This window comes from Marmota monax, unplaced genomic scaffold (assembly GCF_021218885.2).
Source record: "Marmota monax isolate L192 unplaced genomic scaffold, Marmota_monax_Labrador192_F-V1.1 WCK01_AAM20220418_F8-fsc00050, whole genome shotgun sequence".
NCBI lineage: Eukaryota > Metazoa > Chordata > Mammalia > Rodentia > Sciuridae > Marmota > Marmota monax.
Genome location: NW_026694552.1, coordinates 6,776,237 through 6,803,834, shown reverse-complemented (window position 1 = coordinate 6,803,834; position 27,598 = coordinate 6,776,237). Strand labels below are relative to the sequence as shown.

Here is a 27,598-nt window from a genome sequence, read left to right as displayed (position 1 = left end):
CATGAGTCATGAGCATGTGAGCCACCTGCTTTCCTCCCTACATAGGCCATCAACTCTGACATACTACTTAGCACCATTTTCTCTGCATTAGCCCAAACCATCTCTCTTTGAGTTCAATATTAAGCCAAGCCATGGGACTTTCAGTCTGGGGTAGATGTGGGATCCTATTGCTAACCAGCTGGTGGATTTTCTGCAGGTGTGGATCTCTAGGTTGCTCTCTCTGGCTCCAGATTTATCTTTAAAGAATTGACCCAATACTAAGTGCTATATGTAATTTATATCTATGAGTAGTTCAGAATTCTCACTTTGAGCAAGGTCAAAGTTTCTAGTAAATCATTGTTTTATTTGCTATCTCCCCTCTGGTTCACTTTTCATCGGAAACCCAAGATCAGGTATTTCCACAATGTTATTATCATCCTCCAATTGGGCCTATGCCTCTCCTCCAGCTTCAGCCTCACCTCCAATTCTTCTGATGTGTTAGTGCCCAACCCTGGAAACCACCACCACCTCCTTTGCCTGCTCTTCCTCCTGGATTGCCAAGTATTGTTTGAGGAACATTCCCCCAACCAAAGCATGTCATCTAGTGTTTGCATAGCTCTTGGTGCTACTTGGCAGGCCCTTGTGCTTTTCTAAAAGTTGACTTCTTGCCAGTTCTCTACAGCATGTCCCCCTGGCCCTTTCCAGTCAACCTCAACTCAACTAACTTCCCTCTACCTGTGACCTGCTGCTTATGTTTATTGAGAAAACTGAGATCAATTTCAAATAGACCTTCTCTACTTCCCTATTACTTACCAAAACTTGTTCTGGGTCTTTTTCTTTACACATCTTCCTTCACTCTCTAGTTTGGAAGAATAAAAGGACCCTCTTCTGCCCTCAAGACAGACTCAGTGACAATCATTAGGTTCAGTATCATATCCCTCCTGCTGTCCTCTGCATTATAGTATACTTGTGTATGTGCAAGACTTATTTTTCAACTTGGATTGAGAGCTCCTCAAAGGCAAGGCAATTTTACATTCATCTGTTTTGCCAACATATAGCACCATGGCTGGTACATAGTAGACAATGAATATTTACTGAATTGATTAGTTTTGAGGGAACAATAGATTGATTTGAGTTCTTTGTTCTTCCTATATCTACTTAATGGTCAATAAAGATGCCCTGAGCAACAAGGTGGATTAAGGGGGAAAAAATCAAAAGGATTTAATGTTCTCCAGACCCAGGATTTGGGGTAGAATTACATGACATTTTAGTGAGAATTTCTGACAGAGATTTGACCCATTACTCTTTAAAGGGAGTAGTAGAAAGAGTACTGGACTGGGACTAAGAAGACCTGGCTCTGCTTGTATAAACGTTCTGTCCCTGGATAAGTTATTTAATCTCTTGGCCTCACTTACTTTCCCTGGTACATTTAGGATAGGGTTATTATAAACATTAGATGGAGTCCTGGATGTGGAAACACTTTGAAATCTGAGGGTCTTCTCTGATGCAAACTTGTAACTCCTAATGCTACTAATAATTCTGGAGCTTCTACTTGTTATTTATACCATAGCTGCTGTTACCTTCATGGCTCATCTTTCCTATTGCACACAGAGCTTGATTTCATCTCAGCTTCCAACTGTCCATGGTGTAAAAGGAAAAAAAAAATATATCAGAAATGTAGAGTGGAGGCCAGGTATGGAGGCACACACCTGTATTCTCAAGGGTTTGGGAGGCTGAGGCAGGAGGATCACAAGTCAAAGCCAGCCTCAGCAACTTAGCAAGGCCTTAAGCAACTTAGCAGAACCCTGTCTCAAATCAAAATAAAATGGGCTGGGGATGTGGCTCAGTGGTTAAGTGTCCCTGAGTTCAATCCCTGATACCCCCCCAAAAAAAGAAATGTACTGTAGAGGCTTTGCCCTTTGCACTCCCTTCTCATCCCCTTTTTTCCTTTATGTGGATGTGTGGATAGCTTTACTTCTCCGCAGAGACTACTGCATGCACTGGGAGAGAAGCAGGGTGGGAGGGGAGCTTTATGTCATGCCATCTTCTTGAATTCCAACTCATTGCTGTCTGGAAGATATATGGTAAGCTATGCCAGAGTACCAACAGACATTACCATTTTAGCAGAATCCTGCACCTGTGGGCATGTGTGTATCTGTTTATCTGCATGGGTGTGGATATAAATGCTCCTCTAGTTCTAAATGAAATCAGGGGTGTAAATGTGCATGGGAACAGCACTGATACTATGTCAATACATTGCTGCCCTACTTTCCTTGCCCTTCCCTCTCAGAGCTCCCTGGGTTCTTTAGCAAGTGAGTTCAGACAGGGATTTTTTAAAATTCTACCTTTATTCTGTTTAAGGAGCAGTAGTTGGTTGGTTCCTGTTACTCCCATTACCCAAACTTGATGGCTTCTCACCAGAAAATCAGGGACGCCAGCATTGATCCAGAAGCAATCAGCTTATACCAGTTCCATTTTGGACCGAAGGTTGTGTAGTATATCAATGATGGGTAATTTATTATGTCAGAGAAAAATGCTGAAAGTACCCCTTGTCTAATGGAATAGATACACTACAGAAAAAATTGCTGCAAAGTGAATTTCTGGCAAGTCCTGTGCTGCTGTGATTTTCATTATAAAACCAGGGCTATGTTTTGCTAGAAAAACTTGAAGAAAAAAAATTGACTCTGGATTGTAATTAAACTGTGTGTTTTAAAATAAACCCCATATTTTAATAGTGTAGGTCTAATCATTTTAAAGCTATAATGAGAATCTTGTGCTAGACAGTCAATTTCCCCCACCTTTTACTACTTTAAATTCTGCTCCTTATTTCATTCAATCTCATTCTACTGAAATCTCTTCTTCATGAGCCTTTATTCATTTAAAGGTTTATTGCATGGAAATGAGAGGATTTGGGGAAATTGAAGTTTAGTTACTCATGTTTTCCCCAAAAAACAAAGCTTTGTCTTGTATCTCAACTGATATTCAAAGCAACTCAGGAAATAGGGCAAGTAATGTCCCCATTTTACTGATGAAAAGACAAAGACCTAGAGATTAATTGGTTTTCTTAATATCATACAACTGTCATGTATAACTAATTAGAACAAATTTAAAAAATAAAAGGCCATACAGCTAGAAAGTGGGAGCAGGGAATTGGACCTAAATCTTATGATTTTTCTTCAAATGCAGGAATTTGGGGTGGGGATTGAATTCGGGAGCACTCGACCACTGAGCCACATTCCCAGTCCTATTTTGTATTTTATTTAGAGACAGGGTCTCACTGAGTTGCCAAGTGCCTCACCATTGCCGATGCTGGCTAGGAACTCTTAATCTTCCTGCCTCAGCCTCTGGAGCTACTGGGATTACAGGTGTGCACCACCACACCCAACTCAAACATGATAATTTCTGGGAGGCAAGCACAACATCAATCCAAGTTTGCTAGAAGGCTTTTTTAAAAAGGCCTCTGTCATCAAATCATCTCAAGTTACCCTTCTAAATTCTAAGAAGGAAAACAAAATTATAGCAAAATAAGTATTCCATGTTTTCCCAACAGTTATATTAGTTTTAGTTTAAATTCATCCCCAATAGATCTGTGTTTCTTTTCTTGTGCAGTCTGGAAACTCAGTCCACACTGAGGCTTTTTTATAAACTACATGTTTATTCCAAGAAATGTGGGGCCTCATTCAACCATTGTAATACTTCAGAGGTGTTTGTTTTGTTTTTATTTTTATGGCCAACTGTTGGTCATATGTACATTTTTACTTGATTTTTGGTTTTTGCAATTCCCAATGATCACAATATCACAAAAGGAAAGTTTCTTTTAGTGTCTGATACCATTTTATGAAAATGTTATGGAGAAAAGGAAGACCTAAAAATTCTTCATCTACTTATCTGCCTCTATCTAGATGTTCCCCAGGAACAAGAGAAATGTAACATTTAAAGACTAAATACTCTAGTTTCTGCTCAGCACAATGATCACCAAATCAGTATATTATGCTTATATTCCCACTTCTTCCACTGAATTAATATGCTAGCACCAGGGGCTTCTATGACATCAGAATTTGTCTACTAGAACCTGTTTAACTGTCTATTGCCTGCAGAACAATTAAGGAGACCATGTTGATTGAGAATAAGAAGAAATTCTCTGTTTTTAAGTTTTAGGTAGTGCTATTTCTTGAAGGGTTCTGGATGAATTCATTGATTCCACTTGTAAATTTCTATTAAATAGTACCTCTTCCAGTGAAAAGTTTAGGCAAATTGAGATAAATGTCTTTGGTATCAACAATAATAACAATATTTTCAGCCCAGAGTAGCTCTTACTGTGGTTTTGTGTTTCTACATTCAGAGCATTCTTCAATGCAGAGAATCAGTGCTGCTGAGAATAGCCAATGGAATGGTTGTGTGTGTCTTTGCAAACAAAACATGTAGATGCATGTTTTCATGCCTGGGCTGGCTGCTTCAAACACTGATTAAAGCCACAGAACTAGAAAAGAAATGTGTTTTCATTTGTGTGTTGAGGGGGAGCCTCTGATACTGTTTCTTAGCTTTGCAGACACTGAGAATTTGGGAGTTTCATTCTTTGCTAGATACCAATCACTATCTAGTCTGTCTTTTATTTCTGTATTTATTTGGATAGAAAGGATTGTTGTGCTTGCTGGCAAATTGTAGATGATGCTAACATTATGAATCTGAACCCGGACTTCCTGGGCCACAAAATGGATCCATGTATCTACATGATATAAGTCTTTCCCTGTCATGTGCTAGACATATATTCTTCAGCTACCCAAGTTCTTTCTCCCTTACTTACTTATATAAAAATTCTATTACTGCCATTACTAGAAGAGTGGGATATAGATATCTATAGATATATATCTTGATTAGTTCCAACAAAGGAGCAACAAGTTGATTGGGAGGCCCTGATACCTGCTCTGCCACTGAGCACCTGTGTGACATTAGCCAACCCCAATGGCTTACTGCTTTGCTGCTTAGTGGCCACAGCATACTTCACACATGTATTGTGATGACCTAAAGGAACAGCAAAATTTGGTTTGAATCTTCTTACGTGTTCTGCTGTTGTATTAACATTAATATCTTCCTTACCATATTTCATGGCTAGGGGAGAAAACCCCAGCTATTAGACCAGAATTTATTGGGATTTTTTAATTGTCATTGTTATTGTTTGTTTTTTATGAAAGGACACAGAGATCGTAAGCAAGTAGCAAGTTTATTGAAAAATGTGACAGCAACAAATTTGTCCAAAGATAAGGGGCCCTGGTGGGAGGAGTCCCCCAAATATGTTAAGCTTTTGTACGCCCACTACACCCCATAGCCGAGATGGAAATTCCAGTTATAGAGTAAGGATGAATTGTAAAACTCCATCCACTTAGTCTCTAAACTTGAGGTCATGGATCTCTGCACCCTACCCTTGAAGATTACAATAGGGTTTTCAGGCTAGCAACAGTACTTTAATCTCATTTTGCCTTTAGCTAATGAAACTTGGAAGAAACCTTCTTAAAGATTCCAAGTGCATGTTTACTTCTCTTTTTTTTCCTCTTTTTTCAACATTTTTATACCATTTTTTAATGTGGTACCAAGGATCAAACCCTGTGCCTCACACATGCTAGGCAAGCACTCTACCACTGAGCCACAACCTCAACACTAGTTCTCTATTTTTATCTATTCCACAATTATGCTATCCTTGTGCACTGAACACCAGATGCTGCATCTCTAGAGATACAGTTGTGAGCCAATCTCATTCCATACCCTTGAACCTTCTAGTCTAGTGGTGAAAACAATGCTGAATTTCTCCCTAGATGTTCCGAAGACATCTTAAATTCAAACTGTCCAAAGATGATCTCCTCATCTTCTACCGAAAACTCTTCTTCCCCTTGGTTTCCTCATGTTAATGAAGAAATCTCCTCAATTGACCAAAAAGAAACCTAAGAATCATCCTTTGTACCTTCCTCAGCTTTGATTGGTTGGTTGGGTTTTCTTCTGAACCAGGGATTGAGCCCAGGGGCGCTTAACAACAGAGCCACATTCCCAACCTTTTTTTAAAAAATATATATATATTTTTAGTTGTGGATGAACCTTTATTTATTTATTTTTATGTGGTTCTGAGAAACAAATCTAGTGCCTCACACATGCTAGGAAGTATGCTACCACTGAGCCACAACCCCAGCCCATCCCCAGCCCTTTTTTATTTTTTGAAACAGGGTGTCCATAAGTTGCTTAGGGCCTCACAAATTTACTGAGGCTGGCTTTGAACTCATGATTCTTCTGCCTCAGCCTCCTGAGCTGCTGGGATTATAGGAATATGCCACCGTGCTCTGCTGCATCTTCCTCAGTTTTACCCATTGATTCCAATTTAACACTAAGTCTTTTAAAGTAAAGTCTCTGAAATCTGTTTTCTCCCTTGTCTCTATAGTCAAGAACCTAATCCAGGTCAGTGTTATTTCTCTCCAGAATGTCACAGCTGCCTCGATGATTTTCCTGTCTCTGGTCTTGTTCCCCTATACATACCCTTCCTCCTGAGTGCCATAAGGAGAAAGAAGGGGAGATGCCTTAAACCATAGTGAAAAAGGAATGCTGAGTAATCCCTGTGGCTGGAAGCTGAAGCAGGAGGGTCACGAGTTTAAACTCAGCCTCAGCAACTTAGCGAAGCCCTAAGCAACTCAAAGGGCTGCAGGTGCCAGGTTCATTTCCCGATAACAAAAAAGAAAGGAATGCTGAAATTGTGAATCCCAAAACTGCACAAGCCACAATCATTTCCTAAATAAGAAAAATATGTCAATAACAAGTAACTTTCACTGTACATTTATTCTATGCTAGGTAGCATGCTAAATGATTTTTAGCAGAGTCTTTCCAAGTTTGGTCTCAACCTTGTAGCATCAGTACCACTTGGGAACTCAATAAATATGCAAATTCTTAGATCCAACCACACCTACTGAATCTGAAACTCTGGGGGTGAGGCCAAGCCATCTGTCTTTTAACATTATCTTCAGGTGTTTTATATGCATACAAAGGAGTGAAAATCATGGTTTACACAAATTATATCATTTAATTCTTATAATTACCCTCTGAGATAGACACTAATATTATTCTTTATTGGATAGATTAGAAAACTAAAGTTGTCCTCCATCCCAAAGTCTTACAGTGGTAAAAACGGATTTTGAATCCAGAACTTTCTGACTCAGAATCTTATCCTCTTAGCTACTATGCCAAGCTGACTCATTAAATTCTGAACTAAATTGACAGCCAAACGAAACATAGCTAATGAACCAGGGCAAGCACCCCAGCACTGAGAAGTTTTTGCAGGTTAGCATCTCCTGCCCTTTCTCACTGATTATTTGAGATGCTACCTCAGCTCTTGCCAGGCCTAGGCTTCTAACTATTCCTTGCTTACACAATTTGTTAATTCCCACAATTCTCTATATTTGGAATGCATTCCCTAACATGTTGTTAGCCTTTTCCTTACTTCTCTGTCCTCTTGTGAGCTCACATATCCCTGAATTCCTCTTGAATTATGGTGTATACAGTATAATTTTAAAAATTCATTGCACATGAATTCATCTCCAATTCTTTTTTAAAAAATATTTATTTTTTTTAGTTGTAATTGGACCCAATACCTTTATTTTATATACTTATTTTTATGTGGTGCTGAGGATCGAACCCAGGGCCTCCAACATGTGAGGCGAGTGCTCTACCACTGAGCCACAACCCCAGTCCCTCCAGTTACTTCTTATAATATAATCTTATCTTTACCAACAAGCATACATACCTAGCACAGAACTCAGGTCAAAATGAAAAGCGTTGAATTAGGTTGAGGATGGGCATACATATCCCTTTCTTTTTTCTATTTGTTCTAATTAGTTATACATGGCAGTAGAATGCACTTTGACACATCATACTTAAATGGACTATACCTTCTCATTCTTCTGGTTGTATATGATGTAGAGTTACAGTGGACGTGAAATCATTTATGCAGATGTGCATATATGAACATCCCTTTCAATGGATAGTGAGACAATAACCTCCACAAATGCAGAAACTATCTCTTACCCACCATCTTAACCACAAAGTCTTTTACATATCAGTTGGTAAATAAGTAATTGTTGAATGGATAGACACCAATCCAGATAAGAACCAAAGTTATTTCACTCAGAGATCTCAGAGGGTGGAGAATGCCCAGAAATTACAATACATATGGACCATTTCTGTCTTTAAATTTTCTAAAAGATACCATGGTACTGTGTTTTAAAAAGTGTAGTGTTGACTCTATGGAAAGTAATATGGATATTCCTTAAAAAACTTGGAATGAAACCACCATTTGACCTGGTTATCCCACTTCTTATTACATACCCAAAGGACTTAAAAACAGCATATTTTAGTGACACAGCCACATCAATGTTTATAGCAGCTCAACTCACAATAGCCAAGCTATGGAAACAACCTAGGTGTCCTTCAACAGATGAATGGATGAAGAAAATGTGATATTATATATATATATATATATATATATATATACACACACACATACACACAGTGGAATATTACTCAGTCCTAAAGAAGAATGAAATTATGGCATTTGCAGGTAAATGGAAGGGAGGGAAAGGGGAATAGGAAGGACAGTATAATTAATTAGACATAACTTTCCTAGCCTTTTATTTGAATACATGACCAGGGTAACTCCACATCATCTAAAACTACAAGAGTGGGATCCTAAATAGAATAAGTTATACTCTATGTGTGTATAATCTGCCAAACTACATTCTACTGTCATGTATAACTAAAAAGAAAAAATAAAGAATATAAAGTATAGGGTTGACAGAAGGTTAAGGGTTATATGTTTTATCTCATATGCAAACGCTAGAGAGGAAAAAGGAAAACAAAAGTGGGAGTGGATCTCCTGAAAAATCAAAGGGAGATCAGTAGAGGAAAGGGGTGGGAGGTAGAGAGAGAAGGGGGAAAATTCTGGCAGTTATATTGGCTAAATTATATTGTTATATAGTGTGCATATACGAATATACAACAACAAATCCCATCAATAAGTACAACTATAATGCACCAACGTTTTAAAATGAGGAAAAAGTATGGAGAGTTGATACTCTAAGAACTTGGGCAAGTCCCTTTATCTTTCTGGGCTTCGGTTTCTCCATCCTGAACTGGATGACTTCCCGAGGCTTATGCAGCTCTCTTTTCTGTGGTCCTGTGAGCAGATGTTTCTTCATTGTACTTTTCAGTGTGTATATTCATTCAATCATTTCATTCATTCAGAAAACATTTATTGAATGCCCGCTGTGTGTAGCACAAGCAATGCAGTAAGGAGTCAGCCATGGGTCCTGTCGTCAAGGAGCTCAGTCTATTGGAGATATCAACACATACACAGGCAACCTAGGCATGCTGCTGGGTAGAAGCAATCATGGAAAGCTCCCTGAAAAAGCTGATATCTTTTATGGAACCTGAAGGATACATAGGAGGTCTACAGGAGAGCAGAGACATACACAGAAAAGCTAGGATACTTGAGAGAATAATGCGAGACTGAAGGATGGTAGGCCAGTTGGGAGGCTGTGGCAACACTCTAGGAGAGAGAGATGAGAAAGACCTGAATTAAAAGTATCTGAAGATAAATGGATAGATTTGCATTATATTTTGAAAGTTGAATTGACAGTGCTTGCTAATGGATTGGATATGGGTAGGAGCCAAGGTATAGGGAGCTGCGATGGAGGATCCCTGAATTTCTGGCTCAGTCAACTTAATGGATAGTGCCATATACTGAGTTCACTCCAGTAACTTGAGAGAAAGGAGTTGGTCTGGGGAATAAGGTTAAGGATAATGACAGTGAGTTCTGTTTTGATCATGTTGAGTTGAGACAGAATCTGCAGATGGAGAGGTCTCATAAGCCATTGGCTATAAGGATCTGGTACACTCAGAAGAGAAATCTAGGCTGGAGGTTCAGATCTGGGGAGTCCTTAGCATATAGATGAGGTCCCTTTAGGAGAATGAGCATACTGAGAATCCAAGTACCCAGAAGAACCAGGACAGCATACCTCAGTAAGAGGGGAATTGCCCCCACAGATGTGGGGTGACAGCATCCATAGTCCTTCATTACCAGTCACACATCTCTGCCCCAAAGATGGTGTCTCAATAATGTCTGTGCATCTCTCAGCTAAACTTACCAAATGGGTATTGAGTACTCAATCCTAATTTCTCCATTTTACCATCATGATACCTAAAGGGGATAGGGAACCGATACTTTTGTTCTATGTTTCAGGTGTTTTCCATTCATTAACTCACAGTAATCATATGCAAGATCCCTGCTTCATAAATATCACGTGCATCCCCTGACTTAACATTTTGCTCACCATTAACTACAAATCCCCTGGGAAAACTGAAGCTCTAACTTGTCAGTCATTTATGGGCTGGTGGGAATGAATTTCAGATTCTTCCTTAAGAACAAAATTTAATTTTATGGGAGAAGAACACTGGAATCTTGAGGGATGGATAAAAAGGGCCAAAGGGGGGCACATTATGAAAGGTCAGCCATCAGTTTTCAAAGTTCTACTTAGTCTGAGGCATGCGCTTTTAAGGTTCCTGGATGCTATTTCTGCATATGTGTACTACTTTATAAACAGCTCCATTTCTGGGTCCTTTACCCAGTTGTCTGGGTCTGATCAAAGGCAATCTTAAAATGCACACTGTCCCCAGCCCATAGCCAGGAGGAGGCGTCCGGCTTGGACTGTGGTTGTGGACCTGTAGTCCCTGGCCTTAGGCACAAATCCCAAGCCATTCCCTTGAGAATTAGTCCCTGATGTGCACATTTAAAATCCTGAGCAGATGGAGGAGGGAGAGCTTGTTGGAAAGACTTGGAGGAGTCCCTTCTGCCCTGTCTGGATCTATTTGCCAAAATAAATGACATGTATCAGGGAAGGGCATTGGTCCAAGCCTATTGAAATTCTGCTAGCAGTCCAAACAGTGATGATGTTTCAGATTGGTTCTGTGAAATGATCAGGGTTAGGAAGAGAGAAATGATGTGTGAGCATCTGGCTGCTGCAGCCTACTGATGGGGACAGTCCCAGGGGCGGACCCAGGGCAAGGGGGGGCAGCCTGATGGACCCCTTAGGACATCTGCCATTGGCAAACAGGCAAGAGCTATCCACTGGCAGCAGGCGGTCTAGTTTAAGCTCTACACTGTTCCCACTAGCTATGTGACCTAAACAAGTCCTTCCTCTTCTCTCAGCCTCCTTCCGCCACCCCATGTATAAAATAAACCCTGGATTGAATAGTCTCCAAGGGCCTTCTCTGCTCGAACATTCTGTGACTTCTCTGTCACTGGTTTGATTTCTTTTTCTCTGTAGTGGGAGAGGCCCACCCACCCACCTGCTTATCTGTATTCTCTGTGTTCTCACACTGACCTCTGCTGGCCACTAGGAAAAATGTCACTGATAGTGTCTGGAAGAAAAAAAAAAAAAACAATTCATCACTGATTTAGTACTAAGCTTCAACAGTACATTGGGTACTAGGACAGAAACTGTGTGCATTGGAGATGAGCAAAAAAGACCAAACCGTGATGAGCCACAGAGTAATCATATCTAGAGATGGCTGACAAAACAAACCATTTTTTCTTTGTTAGTGGTACTGTGTGCCACACTATAAGAGAGGACTTCAGTGAGTGGGAAGCTCCTTGTCATGATCATATCCTATGATTCCAGACTTCAGAAGGGCCTGGCACCACACTGAGGAGGGATTTCAAGAGGAATAGTGCCTCAGGAGCCTCAGCATATGCCACAAGCCCTGCTTCTAGTTCTGAAGTCAATCTGACAGGTTTGAAGCTTGCCTGCTCACATGCCCACCATTCTAAAAACCTGGGGGTCAGCCCAGAAGTCCATGTTTCTCCAAGTGGTACCTTTTCAAATGCCCCTTTGATAAAAGAGTTGGAATTTAAAAAAAAGATTCATGAGGTCTTTTTAAAAAAATATTATTTTAGTTGTCCATGGACCTTTATTTTATTTATTTATAGGCGGCACTGAGAATCAAATCCCATGCCTCACACATGCTAAGCAAGTACTCTACCAGGAAACCACCACCCCAGCCCTCATGAGGTCATTAAGAAACTCACTTTCATCTTTGTGAATGGAACAGAGGCATCAACAAATTTAGCATGCCCACCCAGCCAAGGAAAAGGAAGCAGGCCATGGACCCCTGCCTTTGCTAGTTGGAATCAGAGTTCCTGTTAAGTATAGCCCTAGAATCACCTCATCCCTATGTCTTCTTGTTTGCCCTGGGTGTTGCCCTGGTGTTCTCAAAGGCAAAGGAGTGGAGGTGGGGTGTGCCAGTCCTTGTGCCTATACTGGGCACTGCTCAAGCTCCTCTAATGGTTTGAGAAGGATGGGAATTGGGCCCACTCTCAGTAGGCACTCAATGGTTTATCATGCTTTCCCCCTCTCCTCCCTTGACGTGGGAAAACCTTTGGCAAGACTCAGATTTGGGTCAAGCATTCAGTGCCCTGACTGGGTCTTCTCTGCTAGTAATAACATGACCTCAGCAAGCCCATCCTGATCCCATCCTCCCTCCAAGCAGAGTTCTCCTCCCCAACAGCTGGTTCTTATCTGCCTCCCTTGTTCCAGCCTCAGGCAGGCTGCCCTGGCCTCCTGCTGACACACACATGTTCTCCAGAATGCTCCTTGATGACTTTCAGCCCTGAACACTGCTTTCTTCCCAGATAGTTCCCTATGTCCTACCACATCAACTCTCTAACTTTCTTGCCTGGCCTTCCAGGCCCACTTTGGCTGGGCCCTTTTGGCCATCCAAATGTGGCTCATGACTTCCCCCAGCCATAGGCCAAATGTAAGCATTCCTCAAACATCTGTGGCCAGTCTCTCCTGTGTTCCTGCAGTACTTGTGCTGTGTTCCAGACCTGTATTGTTTGTGATGGTTTTGTGTACAGTACTCTTGGAACCCAGATTTTGACTTCTTTGCCCATTCTTAGCAGCATCCCAACATAATTGTTTTAAAGTATTTCCCCCCCCCTCTTTACAGATTGGAAAGGAAGTTTATTAGAAAACTATAGTAATCATGCAAGTGTAGTTTTAGCATAAAAGTACATGTGAACAGAATAAAACCTAGAAATAGATGCACACATGTATCATCAATTGATTTTTGACAGAGATTTTTTTTCTCCTTATACACACATATTGATTGTATGGAAATTACAAGAATAGTAAATAACAGAATCACTGTAAACAAAATTCCAGTGATGGGAGGTAACATCCTCAAGAGTGAACACTAACCCCCTATCTTCTTCATTCTCAGAAGCAAGCCTATTAGACAGTTTTTATCCTACCACCCTTTGTAGCCTATATGTTGGGTTTGTGAAAGGTTGAGTGGTAGGTGGTGCCCCAGAGAAATGCATCTCCTTGGGCAGAGTGGCTTTTACTTCTTTTCATGAGTCCTAAGTCTTCACAGGCTTGATTGACATCAAAAATTATACTCCAAAGGACCAGCACAGCTGTTGGCCACTTGTATCTCCAGTTTGTGACTCTAGACACTGCATAAGGCACCTGTCCTGTTTGGAGCCCTGTAAAAAAAGATAAACCTTGAACATTAATAGTAAAGGGCATGATTAATGGACTTTTGCCAGAGTTTGTCACAGATTTGTAGGAAATTGCAGACAGTCAGTAAAGAGGCTGAGAGGTGGAGATGGAGCATTTATGAAAATAAGCTCTCTACCTGATATGGTGTTGTGTTTTCTGAGAGGTAATGCACATTACTAATGGTTTTCATTTTTCTGCCAAGAAAATTCAGTCCCTACTGGGATTTGTTCTAAATGATAGTCCAGGCTGCCTGTATTGTACCCACTGGGGTTAATTCTCAGTCTCAGTCTGCTTTAAAATGTCAGCCTGAACTCTCAGACTTAATTGTTACAGACATTTTATAACCAGGGCATTCAAAATCCTCAGGCTGCTCTCTCTTGCTACCATAATTGATGCTTAATAGATATTCACAGGCTCCTTGCATTTTACACATTCAACACTGTTCATATTGGGCGGAGAAGAAAGGAGGGAGAATAGGAAGAGCAAGTAAACAGTACGTGTGTGTGTGTGTGTGTGTGTGTGTGTTGTGTTTTCCCTGTAAGTATCTATTGCCAGGTACAGCAATTTGAATCCTGGGATCAGCCAAAGATGAATTCTGACAGGTTGGTCAACTCAGAGGTTTTTAGATTCTCCCCTCCCTGCCCCCCTGGGGCAGTATTCTTTAAGCATGGCCATTTCCAAACTTCACTGCAAGCTTGTGGCTGGCCATTTGGATGTGAGTTTAAAAATGCCACAATGTTCTCTGGTGTTCTGTTCTTTCACTATTTTGACAATCTGATGGATGGTCTGGCATTCACTGGGAAGAAGACAATATTATCCAGCCTGAATAACTAATCTCCTAAGAAGTACAAAGTTTAAGGATCTTGGTGCACATGAATCTTATTAAATGAGCTTATAAAATGTGTTCTATCCAAATAAGCTTAGAAGCCCCTAAAATAGCCTTTTTCTGATCCATGTCTGGAACTTTGGCATGCCTCAGAGATCTGTAAGCCAAAATTATTTAATGAAGTGGTGACAGTGTTCTTTGTGCATGGGAAAATGTAAAGTGTTGATGTTGAGTTCTGTATTGACTAATTGCACTCCTTCTGTCCGTCTCTTAGGGGCGACCTGGACCAATTGGATTTCAAGGTCCCACAGGTCCTGAAGGCTTTGCTGGCCCTACTGGTTTATCAGGATTGAAAGGGGAAAAGGGCTCCCCAGGCCCTCTGGGACCATATGGATCAAAAGGAGATAAGGTAAGATCACCAAAGCTTGCTTTTCCTGTGATGCATGGATCATAAGCATTAAGGCCAAAAATCGTCAATTTCACTTCTGCTCAATTTTGGGAATAATACTTGGTGAATTTCTTCAGTGTCCAGCTACATACTTTAATAAGAGATGAGATGGGGGCTGGGGTTCTGGCTTAGTGGTAGAGCGCTTGCCTAGCATGTGGAGGCACTGGGTTTGATCCTCAGCAACACATTAAAATAAATAAATAAAATAAAGTTATTGTGTCCATCTATAACTAAAACTTAAAAAAGAGGAGATGGGTGATATACTGCTGATGGTTCAGCCCATTTCTGGAAAGACTCTCATGGGCAAGCAAACTGTAAAGTACATTATTACCTATTTGCCAGACAAGTGGACTCACTGTGGTGAGAAATCATGTTCGTTGGAACTGGGCACAGATCAGAAGTCCATTCAGCCAGATACTAGAGAACAAGAACCCCAGAAAAGTGACTGGGAGGCAAAAGCTCAGGAAGTTTGGAAGCAATTTGGGCCACAAATAGAGGGGAAAAACTACAAGAAAGGAGAGTGATAATATCATGGTGGCAGGCCAACTGAGTTTAGCAACTCAGTTTATGTTCCCTGCCTAGTTTAATCACCTCCTATTAACCCGGTTGGTGAGGGAGGGATTCTCATACTAAAATAATGGGAATGGCTGAAGACACGACACCTAATACTGGACAGATGAGGTCGATAGCAGTTTATTACTTATATAGACTCACAGCTCAAGGGAGGAGGACACCGCACACCATGCAAGACCACACAGTGATTGCGCTCAGGAAGACTGAACTAAGAGGCTGTGGGAGGTCTCAGACTTTATGTATCAAGAGCCCCGGTTCCTGAAGGATGACGTGATTTGACTTGTTTGAATAATTCAGTGGTCCAGCAGGGTATTGCAGCAGCTATTCAGGGATAAGCAGAAACTGCACCTGGTCCATTTGATAAAGAGGGTGGTTTGGCTATAGGACTTTATCTGAAAGAGCAGGTGGGGAGGGAACTCATGGTTAGGCTTCTCGAAGCCCTCCTGGGTTTCTCCAGATGTCAAAGCAGCATGTGATATTTGGCCTTAATTTTAAAGTTTAACACTATACTGCCTAAGGATGATAACTCATCTCAGAACACAGACACATCCAAGGCCTTAGGTAAAAGCAAGTGATCACTTAGCACTGAAGTAGGGAACAAGGCCACACAATGTGGCGAGGGAAATACAAAGCATTTCTTAACAACTTAGGTATTTGAATCACGTAAACAAACCTACCAAATCTAGCAGATATCAATTGAATTCCATTACTGTAATCCCAGAGGCTTGGGAGGCTGAGACAGGAGGATCGTGAGTTCAAAGCCAGCCTCAACAATTCAGTGAGACCCTGTCTCTAAATACAATACAAAATAGGGCTGAGGATGTGACTCAGGGGTCGAGTGCTCCTGAGTTCAATCCCCGTATGCCCCACTCCATAAATGGGATTGTCTCTTACATTCATCTGCTTACTCCTTTTTTTTAAGGGTCCCATGGGAGTTCCTGGCTTTCTTGGCATCAATGGGATTCCGGTAAGTGTCCACAGATGCATTTTTAATATCATCCTATAGGTTCTACTTCATAGCTGGGGTACTTTGGCCTTAGCAACATCCTGTCTTATGCAAGCATGCTTAGGATCAAATATTGAGATGTGTGTGGTGACATTGGAAGGGCAGTGGTCACAGTTACCCATGTACTCAAGTATAGGAAGCCCTAAGTCAGACTGCTGAGGGGTAGAGGGGCATATGCATCCATAAGAAACCATCCATATTTTAGCCCAAATGGTAAGGTCTTGTGAGTTGAGGGAAGCTTTGATTGGAGATGAGGGACTATTTCTCAGGTACAGAGGCTGAGCCATATTAGAGCATATACATGCTCGTTATAGGAGGATTGCGAAGGTATATGCAAATTAGAAAAAGTCCTTAACGGTATCTTTTTTTTATATCTTTATTTTATTTATTTATTTTTATGTGGTGGTGAGGATTGAACCCAATGACTGGCATGTGCTAGGCGAGTGCTCTACCACTGAGCCACAACCCCTGCCTTAATGATATCTTGATATATTTTGTCTCAGTATTTTGTTCTTTTCAGCCTTACTTCATTTCAGATTGACTTTCCCTTTAGATTTTATAAAGTGACTATTCCAAAGATCACTTGGACATAGACTCTTGGCATACACTGCTTTGCTACATAAAAGTAGTGGGTTGGGAGCTTGCAGATATATCTTTCTCCATTCCATCCAACCCAATCCTGTAGTTGCTCCATTTTTGTCCTATATCTCCACTTAACCCACCACTGGAGATTCCATGGTAACATTTCCTCAGCCTTTAAAATCCTATTGTATTGTGTTTTGGAACTTACTGGCTACCACATTTTGGTTTTGCCCATAGTCACTTTTCTCTCTATTCAATTCCCAGCCTGGGCTGTTTGTCTAGTGCAGTGATTTTCAGTCTTCTTTAAGAGAGGACCAGATCTTGTGCAGAAAGCTCAGTATATCAAGCAAAAAAGAAAAAGTGAAGCTTCTCCATTTGAAGGGGCCCTGGATTCTGCCTTCATCCTTCCAACAAATTCAAGGAGTTCCAATCGATATCAAAACATGCTTTGGGAGTCCTAGACTTAAGAGTTTCGTTTGTTATGCTACATAATCTAGGATTAATGAAGGGATTGCAGATCTCTTTGTCTTAACCTGTAAGAATTTCATGATCATCTGCTATGTGCTAGGACTATACTGTGGGGATATAAAGGAAGCATTTGGCTATGGCAATGACCTCAGAGATATTATCATCTGGTCCATTTTCTCCCAAGATCTAATAGACATTTGTGGATTTGGAGAATAGAAGGTTCTCTTGTCTTGTATTTGTTATACATATCGACACGTCAACTCTCACATTTCTGCATTCTACTTAACTTCAGAGTCTGAAAAATGCCCAGAAGTAGGCCAGTGGGAAAATAAAGTGGATGGGAATGGCCATCGTTTCATGGCATCTCCTGGCATTTTCTTATGGCTGTGTTCCTATCGTCACTTTAGCAAGTCTCCAGTCAGAGTTTGTACCTTCTTGGAACCGGGGTAAGAGAAACTAGAAAACTGGAAGCAGCCTCTACCATTCATCCTATAGACCTGGCTTTGACAGAGATGGGTGGAGGATTTGGAGCTTGAAGTGTTAACACACCCTTCCTCCTGCGTTCTCTTTTTAATGGGAGGTGAAATAAAGTAAATCATGTGAGGCCCACACTACTTCCAAATCAGAGTTGGAACCTGTCCCCAGGTCCAGCTGGACACTTCTGCCTTCAACTTGTAATCAAAAGAGCTCTAGAGCTTGCAGGAGTTGATCACTTCTCTTTGGGTCTTCATTGCTTGGGAGAAAGAGTTGCAGCTGTCCATACTCCCCCAGTGAGTTTGCTGCTCCCAGTTTTCACTGCCACTCCCTTGGCCCTTCCCTTGACTAAAGCTTGTCTATGTTTTCTGTTGACTTTTGAATTCTTTAGCTTCAGGTCTCAAGCTTCATTACTCCATGAAATCCTTCTTCCTTATTTTTTTTCCTCTCTTCTAGCTATTTAAAAAGTATGTATTGAGCATCTTTTGTTCAGTACTTGCCTCTTCCTTCCATCTCTAAGGTCCCAGGAGGCCTTGCTCAATGCCTCACATACTCTAGCTTCTTATTACATACAGCCCAATGGTAGTTATTGCTTGTCCTGTGTGATAGTCTCATAGCTTCCTGAGAGCACAGATTAAATCTTCTGCTCCTCCCAGAGGCTCTGGAGGCCTACAGTTGAGTTCAACATCCCTCTGGATATCTAACAAGATTTAGAGGACTGACTCCAACCTCTAGGGAGGGCCTATTTTTTTTTTGAGCAATAATTCTCAGACTGGCGTGACTCCCTCAGACAGAGGAAAACAAAGATACCATAGGCCCAGTCAGACTATTTTTTTTCAACTTTTAACAACTTATTAAGCAATTTGAAACCATCAACTTCTGCAACACAACTTACTAAACTGGATTACTGCATGGATCTGGTTCCTTTCTTAATATAGGCTGATCATTAACTTAAGTGTCACTGGTTTGAGTCCCAAAACTCCATCTTTGTTGTCATGTAGACAATTTCAACATGAATGGGTGAGTAATAATTTCATGATAATCTGAATCTTTATATCAAGGAGCACAACAACCAGTGTAGAGAATGAACAAACAAGCATTCATCAAGATTTTCCACATCAGAACAATGTAGACTGAGGATAGTAGGGGCTGTGGCTTTTAATGATGTCTCAACTGTGAATAGGGGCTGTTGGTACCAATAACAAATGTACATTTGTCAAATGCTTGCAGTTCAAATAAGTTGGGAGGAGCAGAGGTTTTCAAGTTGTTCTTTGCAATTTATGTTTATCTTTTCCCATGGAGTCAACCTCAAATATTGCCCTGCGTAGAGGCTTATAAATGAGCACACTAGATTTATATCCCCAAAGTGGACACATACCACTCACTAAATGGGAACTTTGAAACTGAGTTCTGAGGAACACTGTTTTTCTGAAATACAGTAGGTATTCCTAGTCTGTGTACTCAGTCCCTTAGGGCTACATTGAACTAAGGCTTCCTTCCTCAAAAAGCTACACTCACTCTCTTAGAAAACTGACACACACATATGTAAAGTCATCACTCATAACCAGAAACAGCAAAGTGCCGGAAATTCTGTGGCCCTGAAAATCAAGAGGAAGGTTGAACTTGGCCTTGTGCTTACCCTTGCTGACTTATCTGGGAGAAAACTTACCATTTATTGAACTCCTACTTAGTAAATCTAATCCCACTTGATTTTGACCAGAATGCAATGGGGTAGGCATTATTCATTCTTAAATTTGACAGCAACCCTATAAAGTAGGTGTTATTCACCTCCACAGTACAGATGAAGGAACTGAAGCTTTATTCAGCTGGAAAGAGGCAAAGCTAACATTAGAGCACAATTCTGAATGGCCCAAAATGTGTATTGTCTACCATCCCATAGTATCAGCTGGATGAGAAAGGGCTGGAAAGTCTGAGTTCGAGATCAGATTTCAATTCTCGAGAATTCCACTAATGTAAAAAAGAGTGAACAGATAACCTTAGAATCCTGCAGGTAAGAGATATCAGGAATTTAGGTGACAAAACTATCAAAGGAATGAGCCCAAGTAAAAAATGAAGATGCCAAAGAGTGAAAATCCAGGCAAAGGGAAAAGATTTGTTGTTAAACAGAATAAAAAATCTCAGGAATAAGGAAGACTCCTGCACCAGCCTGTTGTCTTGCCTTAACTTATTCTTGTTACCCCGCTGAGAGATAACCCCTAGGAAGTTCCACTGGGACAGTTTACAGTGGTCATTACTGGTCACCTCAGCAAGAAGTAGCAGTATACCCAAGAATTTAACTGAGTAGATTGAATAAAGAGTATACTTAAAGGATGTGGGAGGAATTAAGATAAACAATAGATGGCAAATGAACTAACTCAAAGCTATTAACAACATAGACCCAAAGAGGAAAAATGGAATTGTAGTACTGGAACCCAATGAGACCTGGAACCATGAAATAGCTATTGCCCAAGAGGACCTAAGAATTTAGAGAAATGTGGCTAGTGCCAGAAATATAGCCAGTGAACAAGGGCATGAGGGAAATAAACAGTCTGTGCTCTGTCTCCTCTTGCTCCAGTCTATATCCTGAGTCTCCCAGTGAAGACTCCCAGAATCTCTTCCTGAAGAGAAGATACAACTCCCTAAATGAGGCAGTAACCTGAAATGGGATTTTGATTAAATGAAATTGAAAGTGTGGTTCTTGCAGGATTTGCTTATTTTGGGCCAAGCAGATTTCAGGAGAGGAGGCACTGTGGAAACTGCTGCTGCTTTGTAGACCAAAGTCCAGCATCAGTTCCCATGCAGAGCTTCGAATAGAGAAATCATGCCAGGCTTCCCAGGATCTGTCTGGTCAAAGGATTCCCACAGCCTGGCATGATTCCCTGTTGGGAGCAGTTCAGCTGCCAGACTGCTAAGCTCCACTTTAGTACATCTTTGTACCCAGGGAATGTGAACTTATAGAACCTTATATATTCCATCTGTTTGTGCTTGATCCCTTTAGTTTCAGCTTGAATCCTATTAAACTATTGATCCTTTGAGAAGAGGTATCTTTGAGCTGCGATTAGACGCATGTACTTGAGTCTAAAAGAAAGATATGAGAACATATGTGGTGGGGTTAAGCAAGTAGACAAGGAGCCAAGAGTTTAGCAGGATTCTTGACTTTTCTCACTGTAGAGCATTTTGGATTAATTGACAATCCTGTTGCTGACATAATCCTTTCTTTTCTATTTGAACAGGGCCACCCTGGACAGCCAGGTCCCAGAGGTCCACCTGGCCTAGATGGCTGTAATGGAACTAGAGGAGCTGTTGGATTTCCAGGCCCTGATGGCTATCCTGGGATTCTTGGACCACCTGTATGCTGCCAGATCTTTGCACTTCAATTTAATTGGCATTGCTTGCCTCCAAATATGCTCTTTTTCTGCTCATCTGGCAACCTCATTAAGCTTCTTTGGGGCAGTCACTGCAGTCCCTTGTCCAAAGCTGGAATCTGTGTTGGCAGCACAACAGCAACAGAAGTCTAAAGAATACCAGTTGCAGGGGGTGTACACAGGCCACACTACTTCACATTGCTCTTTAAATATTGCTTTTGGAATCGGCAAGATTGTTAAAAGGTTATAGTACATTTCAGAGCAAAATATACACTTGGGCTATCTGACATGTTCCCACATCAGTGGATACTGGGAAATGCTTGGAAGGTTTACATATGATCTAGAAGCATTAACAGGATCCCAGAGGCTTGGCAAGCTTGATATATACCAATGGTACTTAACCAGGGTGATTTTGCCCCTCAGGGGATATTTGGCAATTGTTATTGATATCTTTCCATGTCTCAACTGAAGGCTCAGAATAGCACCCCCCCGCCCAAATCAAGGAATCCTTTGGTCCAATGTGTCATTGGTGCTGAGGTTGAAAAAAGCTAGTCCCCACCCCACATCATTACCCTTGATTGTGGGGTTGATATTTATTAGACTCCAGTCTCACCAGTTTTACTTAATTATATTCCTCCAGATAGGGCTCAGATATTTGGATCTAAAGAATCTCTAGTATATATCATATCTTTGCAAGGCTGGTTTCTTTTAAAGTGGCTGAAAAGAGAAAATAACACATTTCAAGCCTAATTTTTAACCTCACTTGAAAAACATTTAAATTAATAAGGGTTCTTATGTGAGACTTTTAACTAGAAACCAGTGTATCCATTAAATAGCTTCATAGCTACAAGAATTAATTGGCATTCACTAGAATAGCATCACCATTGCCTTCAGTAACCAGGTTGTGGGTGTACCTGTGAGAAAGTGAGAAAGACAAACAGACAAATCACAAACCCCAGATTGCCATAAAGGACCTTGACATCTAAGGACCAAACCAATGTATAGCTGAAGGGGGAGGCTGTAGGAAAAGATATATTCCTAACATGGAATAATCTGTGTGCATCACAAAGGCCTCCAAACATTGCCATGGCAACAGGGGAGAGGAAAAGAATACTTCTGTGGTGATAAAGGAAAGGGAATTCTGCCCCCAAAGAGAATAGAGATCCTGAGGTAATAAAACATCCCCTGATGAACACAGGACATGGGTAGAAACTTAATCCTGTCCCTAAACCTTACCTTAAGCCTAAATAGGAATTTGGGAATGTATTTTACTAAGCTGAACCTTACCCCCTGCTGAATACCAGGGAATCTCTATTCAACCAGCTTCTTTGAAGCGTCTTTGAAAAGAATAGTGACCACAAGAATAAGGGGAAACAGGCAGTGTTAGGAAAGAAACTGGTTTATGCTTCTGGGACCATGTTGTTCTTTTATAATACCAATGGTCCCTTCACTCAAAGAATCCATCATTCACTCAACACTTCAGTCCCCAAAGCTTAGCCCTTCCCCCAGTACTAATCCTGATTTCCCCTTAGATGTAAGGACATTGATTTTCCCCAGGAGGACAAACTTTAGAAGATATTAGCCAGCATTTGCCACTGAGACAGCAAAAAATAAATCTGGTTCAAAGATTGGGATTGGGTACTTTGAGCTGTTTTCCATGTTAACAGCACGACGCATCAGCCCCTTACACAGGTGTTGAGGTGGAAGTTGAGTGGTAGAAGCAGAGGATGACAATGGTTTTATAGGTATCTTTTAGACCAGAGGCCTACAACTGGTGCACAATGGCACTTGACCTATAGCCTGTTTTTACATTTGAAAGATATTTTAAAAGAAAGAACAAGAAAAATATGGGGCAGATTCCAGATGTGACCCATAAACCCTAAATTAATATCTGGCTCTTTATATAAAAACTGATGACCTTTGTCCTAGGCTCTGTCAGTGTCTTATACCTGTTGGGGGTAGAATAGTGAACTCTAGGCTTATGGATTATGTGTTTGTTCAGATCAATGGTATGAATAAATGTTAAGTTTTCTTCTGTCTAATCCATATCCTTTAACATACCTTTGATTTGGGAATGGAGGAATGGACATCTAACCTTGAGACACTAGCAACTGTTAAGGGGTCATGCTTTGCCCCTTAGTACAGCCAGTTCTGTCATAGAGTAAGCCAAATAATTTCAGGCTCTCATAGTTCCATCCTCCATCTGATCAGATCATACTATAAACAAAACTATGCATGCATGTGTTTCTTCACAAGTTTCTCTTATTATTTTATTCAGGGGCTCCCTGGTCAGAAAGGCTCAAAAGGGGAACCTATTCCTTCTCCAGGGAGTTTCGCAGGAATGAAGGTAAGAGTCTCTAGGGCAGCCAGCTGAGTAGGTTGTAAGATGGGCTCCCCAGGATTAGGCCCCACTTCCAATAAAAAATATTTCTACAACTAGCATCTGTGTCTCTATTTAAGGAACAGACCAAGCTGGATTTAAGAGGATCTGGAGCTTTTGTGGTGCAAACACCGACAGAAATGTTTGCAACTATACTGCCAAAGAGATCTGCCTTGTAGGATCTAGACCAAAAATAAGAGACAACAGTTTGCATGGGTATAATTTTCTTTGATAAGCCAAGACGTTTTCTAGAGGCAGATATCTTTGGAATATCCTAGAATCCTTGACATGTGTATATCTTAGCTTTAATTCATATATGTCTGTCCGCCTCAGTGTGGCCACCAGCCCAGGATCCTGGCCTGGCCTTCACTGCCTCTGCATACCATCCTATCACCCTAGCTGGGCACTCCATATATGCAAAAACATGCTCATCACTCTGAAGCTAGATGGAAACTTTCATCTCTTGTCAAAAACCTTCTTTTTTCTTGTGACTGTACTCTTAGTATATGCTGCCTGATATCCTTGTGGAGTCTCATAAACCCTTCTTCCCAAGGATTGACCCTTTTTCTTTGCAGAGTAGGAAAGGAACCCATCATTGCCCTGATAGCAGATGAGAATCTAAGGTCCCAACATCTGAGGGGAAGATGCTCCAAGCTCACTCAGCTACTCAGTGGCACTTTTCTGACTTCCATTAATGTACACAGCAGGGGACACTGGAAACTGCTCTGGAAGACAGAGATGGGGTTGTGTAACTGGAGAACTAGAGATGATCCAGGGTTTGGGCTGTTAAGTATAGGTGCCATAAACAGAAAATGCAATGTTAGAATTGGGAAGGACCTTGCCATTATCAGATTTTATATTGTTCATTTGACAGATAGAAAAACTGAGGTGTACTGAGGCTTTGTAACTTGCTCAAAGCCACACAGCCAGTTAACCAAAGAGCCTAACCCCAGGCAGTGCTATTTCCATGCTACAGAGAGCTGATTTTTGACTGCAAGCCAAGTGGGGTAAGACTAGTAAGTGTCAAAATATAGCCATTGTCTTAGCAAACATTGATTAAACGGTTTTGCCCAAAATCAAAGAGACCCTAGATCTAGTGGAACACAGCAGTTTCCACAAGATGGTTATATTACAGATTCATACAGTGGCTTAAGATGCTGCAAAGTAATTAAAACGTAATCAGAGACTGTATGCTCTGTTGATTTTCCCTTGAAATGTCTGATTTGCATTGTATACATATGGGCACAGATTCTCTGGGGATGAAGGCACACGGGAAGGTAGCTTTGCCTTCCTCTAAAAAGAGCAGGAAAATCAGCAGCCCGCAGAAGCAGTTTCTAATTGATAAGTTCCTAGCAAAGGTGAAAATTAATTAATCCAAGTAAAATATGAAATCCTGTTCAGCCAAGGCTATAATATTTGTCTTCAAGAGTCCAGATTTTTCATAGGAAAAAAGCAAATGGTTGAATATGTCCAATTCATGCAATATTTAAAACATGAAATGTTGGCAGAGGAGGCCCAGGTTTTCTGTAATGCATTTTATCTCCATGAATCTTAGGTTAGTTGTCTAAAATACTGCAGGCCTGATTGATTAATCTCTTCAGTGTCCCGCCTTTGTCTGTTTCTCAGGGGGATCCTGGATTACCTGGACTGGATGGAATCCCTGTAAGTTGTTATTTATGTATTGAGCTCTCAGTGTTTAGTCGACAGTCACAGGTGGTGTTTTTGTTGTTGTTTTGTATGGTGTTTGAAGGTCTTCATAGCGATTCTTAAGGCAATCTACAGAGTTGAGATAGAACAGGTCATACAATTCCCATTTCTCTGATGAGAAGGTACCAAGAAGATGAACTGTCTACCTCAAGTTTCACAACAGACAGGCTTTCAGACTTTAGGTCAGTAACCTATGTAGCCCCCCTTTATTTGTGGGAGATATGTTAGAAAACTGCCAATGTATGCCTGAAACCATGGATAATATCAAACCCTGTATATATACTATGTTTTTTCTTATACATACAGACATACGATAAAGTTTAATTTGTCATTTAGATGCAGCAAGAGATTACCAAAAATAACTAATAATAAAACAAAACAAGTATAATACATGGTAATAAAAGTTATCTGAATGTACTCTCTAGCCCCTTTTGTTTTGCTTTCTCTCAAAATACCTTAATGTACTGTGTTTACCCTTCTTCGAAGATATGAAATGATACAATGCCTATGTGGTGAGATGAAGTGAGATAAATGATTAGGCATTGGGATATAACATTAGACTACTATGTAAAGCTTATTTGACCATAAGATCTATGATACTTTTTCCATTTAATATTTTCAAACTGGTTGATTAGGAATAACTTAAAGCATGAAACATGAAACCATGGATACGTGGGGATTCCTGTTTTCTCTGGAAGTATTAGGAAAAGTATCTTGCCTTTCATTCAGCAAGCATCTACTAAGTGTTTAGTGCTGTACAAAAGAAGTAGAACACACTTATTTAAAAAAGGTATTCCATATGAGAAATTCTTTTTAGGGACTCTGATAATTGTTCGTGAAAGGCCTTAAGTTGTATTAAAAAGAGCTTTATGGGCTGGGGTTGTAGCTCAGTGGTAGAGCGCTTCCCTTGCATACATGAGGCACTGGGTTTGATCCTCAGCACCACATAAAAATAAATAAATAAAGATATTGCGTCCATCTACAACTAAAAAAAAATATTTTTAAAAACGAGCTTTGTTTGTTGGGCACAGTGGTGCACATCTGTAATCCCATCAACCTAGGAGGCTGAAGCAAGAGAATCTCAAGTTCAAGGCCAGTGTGGGCAATTTAGTGAGACTGTCTCCAAACTAAAAGGGCCTAGGGATATAGCTCAGTGATAGAGTATCCCTAGGCTCAATCCCCAGTACAAAGAAGAGGTTTCTTTCCCCTTGAACTCGACATAGCCATCACTTTCCTTTGAAGTAGCATAAGAATTGCTCCTTCTTTCTTCCATCTTTCCTAAATTCCTTCCTTCTTCCCTTCCCTTTTCAATCCTCAACAGATATTGGATACCTCCTAGGAGCAAGTGCTATGAGTTCCCTAAGGCAATGTAGACACAGTCCCTCCCTTCCCCATGTAAAAACTAATGGAATGTGTTATAAGAATTCCACAGTGATTACCAGACTAGGAGGCACTGCTGTGAAAGATAATTTACTGTTTTAAAACATTAATTTAAAATAAAGGTTATAAAAGAAATAAAATAGAATTCCACAGCAACTTAGAAAAGAGATGCTACTCACCTAAAGATGCATCATGGGAGACTTGTATCTTAGAGAGAGAAGGTAGCTTCTGACAAGTATGGATGGTGTTTAGACTTGCAGGCAGTGGGAGGAGGCTTTAGGCAAGAAACAAGAGGTATGCAAGCCTACACAAAAACAAAGATGAGTAAGGGCCAAGGGCATATAGGTCCCCTGGAGCTACACAAAGTAGGTTGAAATGGTGTGATCATTAAGTTTGTAAAATAACATACACTGTTTTTGCTGCATACCTTCTCTTAGGGATTTGTTCCCTGTCCAAAAAAGTACAGTGTCTATTTACCCAGTCATCATATAGAAAGTGCTTAAATTTGAGGATAGGATGTTTAATGACTAAATCAGAGATTTGTGATCAGTAAAGAGAAAACAGGCTGTTCTTTTCAAAGCAATGTTTATATTGTCATTCATTCTTAGGGACTATCCTTGAATTCCTCCTTTTTTTTCCTCCTAAGTCCTGACCTCTCTTAGCCTTGGGATGAGGGCAAAGATTTACTGGGAAGGGACAGGAGGAAATTTTCTGATTGATGTTCATGTTGTATACCATAATAGCAGATTAGTTTACAAGGTTCCCAGTGGAACCAGGCCTTACATTTCTCCAATCTTTTGCTTGATTTCTCTGCCTTGCCT

The 27,598-nt window shown here is 40.7% G+C and overlaps 1 protein-coding gene across 1 annotated transcript in view; it reads left to right on the top strand.

The window, feature by feature from the left end:
• The window catches only part of Col4a6 (collagen type IV alpha 6 chain), a 281,018-nt gene that overhangs the window by 200,204 nt on the left and 53,216 nt on the right, over window positions 1-27,598 (top strand). Inside the window, exons 4-8 of the mRNA XM_046420854.2 lie at window positions 14,669-14,803; window positions 16,338-16,382; window positions 21,179-21,295; window positions 23,589-23,657; window positions 25,317-25,352. Of these exons, the coding sequence (XP_046276810.1) occupies window positions 14,669-14,803; window positions 16,338-16,382; window positions 21,179-21,295; window positions 23,589-23,657; window positions 25,317-25,352 (402 nt within the window). The remainder of the gene's footprint in view (window positions 1-14,668; window positions 14,804-16,337; window positions 16,383-21,178; window positions 21,296-23,588; window positions 23,658-25,316; window positions 25,353-27,598) is intronic.